The following is a 10,669-nucleotide window of genomic DNA, read 5'->3' on the forward strand; positions in this document are numbered from 1 at the left end:
AAACAAAAAAAAGAAAAACACACTTCAAATGCATATTAAAGAAATTTAGGACACCCAGACGCATACATCAAGATTACCATTCACATCTCAGCTGAAAGATGAGCTAACGAGCAGATGTCTCTATTTCTTTCAGCCCAAACTGTAGAATTGACCAGGAGCTCTAGAATGTATAGATAAAATGGAATTAGATTTATAAGCATTAAGTCAGGCTTTATTCCAAAGTATAATGCCTTTAGCTAGTCAGAGAGTATTTCATAAAGATAGACTAATCCCAGGGCAAAACAGAGGAGGAGATATTACCAGTTTGCTTTGCCCTAATAAGTTATGTTTTTACAGCTTAGAAGTTTAACAGGAGCTTCACTTTCCAAAGGCTTATACAAAAAACTTCCTGTTGGCATTGGCTCCAAACAAGGCCTTTCGTATTTCTGGCATCTTTTGCTGGGATAAGAGATCCAGTCGACTCTCCAGAGTATTAGAAACCATTATTCTCTGATCGCTACTGTAGACCTCCACACCTCCAGTTGTGTCTGTAGCCAGTTGCACCTCTTTGTCAACTTGAACTTCCACACACCTGTGGGAGACTGCGGTGTACTGGGGGATGGCTCTTTGCACTGCAGCCTCCACCAGGAAGTGGTCCTGTGGCCTGCAGCGTACAGTCACCACAGGCTCCAGCAGTCGGAGCAGAGCCTGGAGCACTAGTTTATCCAGCAGCCCCTGGTAAAATTCTGGGTCTGTCACAATCCGGCTGAGTCTCAGCTTTGCATCATTCAGCAACTCTGAGATGAGGTCGTTTCGGGCTCTCAGGACTTTCAGCCTTGCCTGATTCCTCAAGGTAGACATCTGGATTTTCTTCTGCTGCTCTATCTGCTTCTCTTTCTTCTCATAATACTCCATAATCTTCAGTCGCTGGGTTTGCACAAGGCGTCCTTTCTCAATGTTGAACTCTTCCTCAGCCTTGGCATCTATTTCTTCTGCCTTCTCATTGGCTTCCTGCTCAATGAAAGCCATCATGTGCTTAATCTGCTTTTGCACATCGACATCACTCAGGGCCATGGCTGCTCCTGGAAAGGGAGGTAGAGGAAGAACTGGTGGACCTCTGGTTCCTCTGACTTAGGGCAGAATTTCAGGTGTGTTTCTGGAGCTCCACTTTCTGAGCTGTGGAGTGTATGAGGGGAGGAAGGATAGAGTTAGGGTCCAAAGGGAAGAATCACAGAGACCATTTATTCACGACTCATGTCACAGATGAGGAAACTGAAGCCCAGAGAGGGAAAGCAACTTGTCCAAGGTCATACCCTAGTAGAATCAGACTCAAACTTGGGTTCCCAGAGTTCCATTTTTACTACACTCATCACCTTTTTGTCATCAAATAATATGAGAAATGAAGACAAAAGATTTCTAGCCAGCAATGGCTCAATCACAGATAACAAGTGGAGAGAATGGAAAGGTCAAATTAATACAAAAATGGAAAGTGTAGGCACATTTCAGGTTGGAGAGGGCTGAGGGAGTCATAAGAAACTTGTGGTTAAACAGGATTCAATCCAGGAAGGTTGCCTAGAAAAAGAAAGGTCTTTAGTGCCTCAAATGATACGAAGAGACACAACACTCGTGGACAGATAGTGGCATCCTGGAGAGAACTGGAGGTGGGAGAGGTTGATGGTAATCCTTTAACTGGAAGTGGTTTCCAAACCTAGATGTACGTATGAATCACCTGTGGACCTTTCAGGAATACAGCTTTCCAGGCCCCACTCCAGAATACTGAATTAGAATCTCTGCCAGTAGGGTCTGCGTGGGAATGCATATCTGTAAGTCTCTCTGGGCCCTCCTACACTGTTGGTGGGACTGTAAATTGGTGCAGTCACTATGGAGAACAGTATGGAGGTTCTTCCAAAAACTAGAGTTGCCAGATGATCCAGCAATCCCACTCCTGGGCACACATCCAGACAAAACTATAATGTGAAAAGATACCTGCACCTCTAAGTTCATTTCAGCATTATTCACGAAAGCCAAGACATGGAGACAATCTAAATGTCCACGAACAGATGCATGGAAAAAAGATGTGGTATATATATATATTCACACACACATATATACAATGGAATATTAGTCATAAAAAAGAATGAAATAATGCCATCTGCAGCTATATGGATGGACTTAGAGATTATCATGCTAAGCAAAGTAAGTCAGAAAGAGAAAGACAAATATATATATATATAACTTATTGTGGAATCTAAAATATGACACAAATGAACTTATCTACAAAAAAGAAACAAACTCACAGACACAGAGAACAAACTTGTGGCTGCTAAGGTGGATGGGATGCAGGGGAGGGCTGGACTGGGAGTTTGGGACTAGCAGATGCAAACTATTATATATAGCATGGATAAACAGCAAGGTCCTATCGTATAGCATAGGTAACTATATTCAATATTCTGTAATAAACCATAATGGAAAAGAAAAAAAAAAGACTCTCTGGGATGCTTAATGAGCCCAGGCAAATGATATATGAAATTTTAAAAATGACATATGAAAAAATAAGACTAGCAATAAAGAGGCAGAAAATATTAAAAAGAACCTAACAGAAAATTTGAAGCTAAAGAATATAATAGCTGAATTGAAAAATTCACTAGAGGTGTTCAACAACAGACTTGATTACGGAGAAGAAATAATCAGCAAACTCAAAGATAGGCCATTTGAAAGTATCCATTATTGTTGAAGAAGCAAATTTTTTTTTTTAAGTGAAGAAAGTCTAGGGACATATGGAACACCATCAAATGGATTAATATATGCACTATGGTAGTCCCAGAAGGTGAGGAGAAAGAAAGAAAGGAGCAGAAAGCTTATTTGAAGAAATAATGACTCCAAACTCCCCAAATCTGAGGAAGGCAATGGACATCCAGATTCACAAGCAAAACTGAAAAACCAACCAAATCATGTCTCTAAAACAAATCACTGAAACATGGGGACAGCAAGAGAGGGACCAAAAATGCTGGAAGACAGACAGAAAACAATGAACAAACTGGCAATAGCACATCTTTCTTTTACAAGTAATTATTTAAAATGTAAATAGATTAAACTCCATAATCAAAAGCTATAGAGTGGCTAAATGAAATTAAAAACAAAACAAGATCCAATCCTACGCTGTCTCCAAGAGACTCACTTTAAGAACACACATAGACTGTGAAACACATATTCTTTTACTTTCAAGTGAAAAGACAGAGAAAGATAGTCTGTGCAAAGGGTAACCAAAAGAGAGCAGGAATGGCCGTACTTAAGTATAATTTATATACTTCATGTAAAAAACTGTCCTAAGAGTAAAAGAAAGACATTTTATAATAATAAAGGTCAATTCAACAAGAAGATATAATAACTATAAATAGATATGTACCCAACATCAGACTGCTATGAAGTAAACATCGACAGGACTGAAGAGTAATAGACAGGAACACAATAATAGTAAGAGAATTCAATATCCCATTTTCAATAATGAATAAAATATCTAGAGAGAAGATCAATAAGGAAACAGAGGCCTTTAACAATGATATAGATCAAACAGACCTAACAGACATAGCAAAATATTCCACGAACAGCAGCAAAATACACATTTTTCTCAAGCACAATTTTAACATTCTCCAGCATAGATTACATGTTAGGTCACAAACCAAGTCTTAACAAACTGAAAAAGACTGAAATCATACCAAGCCTCTTTTCTGACCACAATGGAATGAAACTAGAAATCAGTAGCAGAAGGGAAAATGGAAATTTCACAAGTATGTGGAAATTAAAATGCTCTTGAACAACCAATAGCTCAAAGAAGACATCAAAAGGGAAATTAGAAAATATCTTGAGACAAACAAAAATGAAATACAACATACCAAAACTTGGGATGTAGCAAAAGCAGTGTTGAGAAAGAAGTTTATAGTGTTAAAAGCCTACAATTAAAAAGAAGAAAGGACTGCCCTAGCGGTCCAATGGGTAAGAAACTGCCTGTCAATGCAGGAGACACAGGTTTAATCCCTGGTTCAGGGAGATTCCACATGCCTCATGATGACTTAAGCCGGTGCACCACAACCACTGAAGGCTGCACTCTCTAGAGCCTGTGCTCCACAGCCAGAGAAGCCAACACAATGAGAAGCCCGCACACGGTAAGCAGAGGAAGCCTGCTCACAGCAACAAAGACCCAGCACAGCCAAAAATAAAATACATATTTTTTTAAAAAAGAAGAAAAATTTCAAATAAGCAGCCTAATTTTATACCTTTAAGGAACTAGGAAAACAAAAACTAAGCCCAAAATTAGCAGAAGGAAATAATAAAAATTAGGGCAAAAATAAATGAAATAGAAAAATGGGGGGGGTCAATAAAACTAAGAGCTTTTGAAATGATAAAACTGACAACCTTTAGTTAGACTAAGAAAAAAAGAGAAGACTCAAATAAAATCAAAAATGAAAGAGGAGACATTACTAACAGTGCCACAGAAATAAAAAGGATTACAAGAGATTACTATGAACAACCATATGCCAACAAATTGGAAAACCTAAAAGAAATGATAAATTCCGAGATACATACAACCTACCAAGACTAAATATAAATAGAAAATCTGAACATAGCTATAACAAGTAAGGAGATTGAATCAGTAATCAAAACCTCCCAGTGAAAAAATCCCAGGACCAGGTAACTTCAAAGGAGAACCCTACCAAAAAAAAAAAAAAATTAAAAAATCAATGTCAACTCCTTGCAAACTCTTCCAAAAAATGGAAGAGGAGGGAGCACCTCCAAATTCACTTTAAGAGGTCAGCATTTTTTCTTGGGCTCCAAAATCACTGCAGACAGTGACTGCAACCATGAAATTAAAAGATGCTTGCTCCTTGGAAGAAAAGCTATGACAAACCTAGACAGCATATTAAAAAGCACTTTGCCAACAAAGGTCCATATAGTCAAAGCTATGGTTTTTCCAGTAGTCATGTATGGATGTGAGAGCTGGACCATAAAGAAAGCTGAGCACCAAAGAATTGATGCTTTTGAACTGTGGTGTTGGAGAAGACTCTTGAGAGTCCCTTGGACTGCAAGGAGATCAAACCAGTCAATCCTAAAGGAAATCAACCATGAACATTCATTGGAAGGACTGATATTGAAGCTGAAGCTCCAATATTTTGGCCACCTGATGAGAAGAACTAACTCACTGAAAAATACCGTGAAGGTGGGAAAGATTGAAGGCAGGAGGAGAAGGGGATGACAGAGGATGAGATGGTTGGATGGCATCATTGACTCAAGGAACATGAGTTTGAGCAAGCTTGGGGAGATGGTGAAGGACAGAGAAGCCTGGTGTGCTGCAGTCCATGGGGTCACAAAGTGTTGGACATGACTGAGCAACTGAACAATAATTAACCTGATAACAAAGCCAAAGACACTAAAGAAAACTGCAGCCCAATATCCTTGATGAACACAGATGTAAAAATCCTCAACAAAATATTAGCAAACTAAATTCAAGAGCATGTTAGAAGAATTATACACCATGACCAAGAGGGATTTATCCCTAGAATGCAAGGATGGTTCAACATATAAAAATCAATGATCATACAAATGATCATTCAACATGCAAAAATCAATCAGTGCAATATACCACATTAATAGAATGAAAGATAAAACCACATGATCATTTCAGATGCAGAAAAGGCATTTGAGAAAGTTAGACACCCTTTCATGATAAAAAAAACAACCAACAAAGTAGGAATAGAATGAAATTACCTCAATATAATGCAGGTCATATATGAAAAGTGCACAGCTAACATCATTCACCTGGCTTCCCAGGTGGCGCTAGAGGTAAAGAACCTGCCTGTAATGCAGGAGACATAAGGGACATGAGTTCAATCCCTGGGTCGGGAAAATCCCCTGGAGAAGGAAATGGCAACCCACTCCAATATTCTTGCCTGGAGAAACCCATGGACATAGAAGCCTGGAGGGCTATGGTACATGGAGTTGCAAAGAGTTGGACACGACTGAATCGACTTAGCACACAACATCATTCATACTCAACAGTGAAAAAATGAAAGCTATTTTTCTAACATCAGGAATAAGGCAAGGATGCCCACTCTTGCCACTTTTATTCAACATAGAATTAGAAGTCCTAGTCACAGCAATTAGACAAGAGAAAGACATCAAAATTGGAAACATACAAAATCAACATACAAAAATCAATTGTTTCTATAATATTAAAATGAATAATCTAAAAAGAAAATTAAGAAAACAATTCCAATTATAATATCATCAAAAAGAACAAAATACTGTGACTAAATTTAACCAAGGAAGCTAAATACTTGAACACTTAAAACTACAAATTACTGTTGGAAGAATTTAATGACACAAATAAATGGAAAGATAACCTATGTTCACTAGAAGACTTAATACTGTTCATACTACTCAAATCGATCTACAAATTCAATACAATCTCTATCAAATGCCCAATGGCATTTTTTTAAGAATAGAAAAAACAACCCTAAAATTAATATGAAACCACAAGGAATCATTCACAGCAAAAACAGTCTTGAAAGAGAACAAAGCTGGAGGCGTCACACTCCTAACTTCAAAATATATTACAAACCTATAGAAATCGAAACAGTATAGCACTGGTAGAGAGACCAATATAACAGGATACAGATCCTAGAAATAAACCCACACAAACACAATAAAATGATCTTCAACAAGGGTGCCATGACTACACAATGGGGAAAGGACAATCTCTTTAACAAATGGTACTGCTGCTGCTGAGTCATGTCAGTCGTGTCTGACTCTGTGCGACCCCATAGACAGCAGCCCACCAGGTTCCCCCGTCCCTGGGATTCTCCAGGCAAGAACACTGGAGTGGGTTGCCATTTCCTTCTCCAATGCATGAAAGTGGAAAGTGAAAGGGAAGTCGCTCAGTCGTTTCTGACTCTTAGTGACCCCATGGACTATAGCCTACCAGGCTCCTCCATCCATGGGAGTTTCCAGGCAAGAGTACTGGAGTGGGTCGCCGGTCCCTTCTCCGAACAAATGGTACCAGGAAAACTAAATATCCTCAGGCAAAAGAATTAAATTGGACCCTTATCTTACACAGAAATCAACTCAAAATGGATTAAAGAATCCCATATAATCCAGCAACTTCACCTCTGGAGATTTACCCAAAAGAATTGAAAACAGGATCTCAAAAGAGATATTTGCATTCCCATGTTCACTGGAGTTTTACTCACAATACCCAAGAGGTAGAAGCAACTTAAATGTCTATTGATGATTGAATGGATAAAGGAAATGTTGTATATACATTCAATGAAATATTATTTTGCCTTAATATGACAAGGAAATTCTGTCATATGCTATATCATAGATGAACCTTGAGGACATTATTATGCAATGTGAAACAAGTCAGTCACAGGAAAAATACTACATGATTACACTTAAATGAGGTATCTTAAGAATCAAATTCATAGAAGCAGAAAGTATAATGATGGTTTCCAGGGGCTAAATGGTGGGGAATTAGGAAGTTGCTGTTTAATGTGTATAGAGTTTCAATCATGCAAGATGAAAAAGTCCTAGAAATTGGCTATACAAAAATGCGTACATAGCTAGTAGTGTACTATACACTTAGACTTTTTGTTAAGAGGGTAGACTGTATGTTACCTGTTTTTTTTAATTGGAAAAAAAAAAAAAAAAGAATGCTGTCCCCGAAAGATGTACCACTTACCAAGCTTGTTGGAAAAACATACCCATGTTCGTGACAAAGACCAAGACTTTGGGTTCAACTTTGCAAACTGTCATTGGAAGCTAAAAGGAAAATAATTTAGCCCATCCATTCTCCATTATTTTAGGATGTAATTTTTCTTAAACTGCGCCTTTGTAAACAGAGCAAAACATTCTCTGTTCCTAAATAAGACAAGTCCATTAAATTTTTTTTTTAAGGCTCTCTGGGTAACCCTGCTGATCACCAGCTTTGAGAGTCACTGTAAATGAAAGACAGAGAGTGGGAAATGCAGGAAGTTGCAGGTTAAGTGTATAGAGGAAAAAAACGTACCAGACAAATCCTTACCAGCCCCCCTGCCAAGGGCCAGCCTTTGCTCTGGCGCCGGGAGTCTGCAGGCGGAATGTGGAACTTGGAACACCTACTGGAACCTGGCACTGTTGCTTCCTTCTTTCTGCAGACGACCCTCTCAGTCTGACCTGGCAGCTCGAATCGAAAGAGCCAGGCTGTCACTGGGGAAGGCGAGCCAAGCCCGCCAAAAGGAGGCCAAGAGGAATTTCCTTGGCACACAGGCCTGGGCTGGGGGCTGTGCTTGCACACCCAGAATCTTAATTAAGTTGGTACACGGTGGGCTTCAACTCTGGGGTGGGCTCACCTTAACCAAACCATCAGAAACAGATACGTGTGTGAACCCAGGCAGCCAGTTTCTTAATTAACTAATGAAAAATACAGCCGTCAAGCTTGCAGGTCATGGCCCTCTTTCTCTGTATGTGAGTCACATGGGAAGCCAAATGCAAAAGTTGTCTAGTGAGAAACCAGGGCAAACAAAATGTGCCAGATGGTCTCTAAGAATGGCACACTGGCCACAGGCGCTGGCATGCTCTGGTCCATAAGCGAGGACATCCTCTCCAAGTCCAGACAAGGCTTAAAGGGGGCATCACTGGCTTCCACAATGTAAGTAATCTGGAGTAAGATTGCTGGAATTGAGATCCTAGTTCCGCACTTAACATTTGTATGACTCTGGGGAATCAGCTCATGCCTTGAAGCCTCAGTTTCCTCATCTGTATAATGGAAATAAAAATAGCATGCACATCATAGGATTATTGTGAGGCTTAAATGAAAGAAGTGGGTGTTTAGCATAATGCTAAGCACACAGTTAATCGTTGTGCTTGGTAGTTCCCGTCATCATCAGCGTCACTACTAGACTGCTACTGCTTTATAGCTAGCTCTTCTCCTCTGCTTTAAGCCTCATCATCGTCCCTCTATATATGTACAGAGACTGCTTTGATTTCCATTCTCAAAAGTAAGTAGAAACACATCCTAGTCTTGCTTCCTTGTATTAAACTTAGTAACCCTGCAAGAAGCTTGAGAACCTCCCAGCGCTTCACGGCATATTCACCCATGATCTCAGGTGGCCAGCCATATCCTTGGTGATGGGAGGTGAAGTCCTGGAATTTCAGGGCTCTTGGGCTGGGGGTGAGGTGGAGTCATCTCATAGCCTGTAACAGTCCCTGAAACTGCAGCCCTGAGTTCTCATACCTCCTCTGGGACTCCCAGTTCTAATCAGTCTCTCGGTGCTGGGACTTGAAAGCAGCTGCGCGGTGGGGCAGGGCTAGAAGTCAGGGATTGAGCAAATGTCTCCGCAGGAACGCGGCTGCCCGTATAATGCATCTGGCTGATGTAACTTCCAGTCTGTCTGGGATGGGGATTATGAACTCACATGAGCCTGTGGCTCAAACAAAACAATGAAAAGGAGCTAAGAAATATGGAACATACACGTCTGCTCTTGCACGAGGGCACAGGGCTCTCCCGTCCCACAAGGCAGGCTTGCACTGTAAGTGGCATCTGTCCTGCCCATACTTGGTAGGGGACAGCACCTAAAGCTCTCAAGACAGTCTTACTCCCATAAACTATTCAATACCAAGGTCTCTTCACTGCCCCCCAGACACAGCAGGCTCAGCCCTACCTAACTCACGTAGCTTGTGATCACACAGTTTCCTCAGCTAAACAGCCTTCCTCTGCTTCTCTCCACTTAACTAAATCACATCTACATCTTCGGCCCAGTGTGAGTCCCACTACCTCCTTGACCTCTGGACTCCTCCTCAAAATGACAGCATGGCCTATTTTCCAGATATAATTCATAGTCTTTTGATGCTCCAGTTACTTTGCTTCCTCCAGGAAATTCCTTGAGGACAAAAATCTCCTTCTCTAGCAGGGGTTGGATGCAGACTCGTTAAACATGAATTGATTGGATTAAAGGCTTGAGGCTGGGGTGGGGGGAGTACTTTTTTTTTTATCGTGAATTATAACACACATTCAGAAAAGTATACAGCTTAATGAATTATTATGAGGCAAACATGCAGTAACCAGCACCCAGGTCAAGCACAAGGACAATACCAGCACCCCCAGAAACCCCTCCTTATGACCTTGGGGAAGAAGACATTTCAAAGCTGATGATTTTATATTCATAGGCATAAGAGGTGTTCTTAGAGGAAGTGTGGGCTTGGAAATCCCTCTTCGCCAGTCCTCACCTACAGGAGCCTGTGTGCACCTTGGAGAATCCTCGTCACCACGAGAGGGAGGAGGGGAAGCAGGCATGCTTGGGGGGCCAAATGTGTCTGTCAGCCTGGAACCCTGGCCAGACCCTGATGCTACTGTTCCTCATTCCAGCTGGGATTTGTAAGTCTGAGAGGTCATGTGTCCAGGTCTGGGCTCCCTGGTTTAAGGATAAACAGCACAAACCGGGGCCTCCAGACACTTAGAGATGACAGAGGGAGCAAGGGAAGGGTGCACGGGGCAGCTTGCAGGGCCCAGGAAGTGGGTGAGGGGATTTAGAAAATAAGGACTCCTCTGGGGGGTTTAAAATACTTAATATGTGGAAAGGAGGGGGGGGTCCCCTTTTCTGTCTTTGGACAAATATTTGCTGAACATCTACTACATGCCAGGCACCATGTAGGCACT

At 40.9% G+C, this 10,669-nt stretch overlaps 1 protein-coding gene across 1 annotated transcript; it reads right to left on the minus strand.

Annotated features, from left to right (window-relative positions):
- Window positions 1-209: 209 nt before the first annotated feature.
- On the minus strand, window positions 210-9,849 carry ATP6V1E2 (ATPase H+ transporting V1 subunit E2). The gene is made up of 4 exons (XM_055539090.1): window positions 9,675-9,849; window positions 9,248-9,404; window positions 8,042-8,769; window positions 210-1,155 (listed from the first exon to the last, which is right to left on the minus strand). Exon 4 carries the CDS (start codon window positions 1,051-1,053, stop codon window positions 373-375), a length of 681 nt encoding a protein of 226 aa, XP_055395065.1. The 5' UTR covers window positions 1,054-1,155; window positions 8,042-8,769; window positions 9,248-9,404; window positions 9,675-9,849; the 3' UTR covers window positions 210-372.
- Window positions 9,850-10,669: the final 820 nt, after the last annotated feature.

Source organism: Bubalus kerabau, chromosome 11, assembly GCF_029407905.1.
Source record: "Bubalus kerabau isolate K-KA32 ecotype Philippines breed swamp buffalo chromosome 11, PCC_UOA_SB_1v2, whole genome shotgun sequence".
NCBI classification, from domain to species: Eukaryota; Metazoa; Chordata; class Mammalia; order Artiodactyla; family Bovidae; genus Bubalus; species Bubalus kerabau.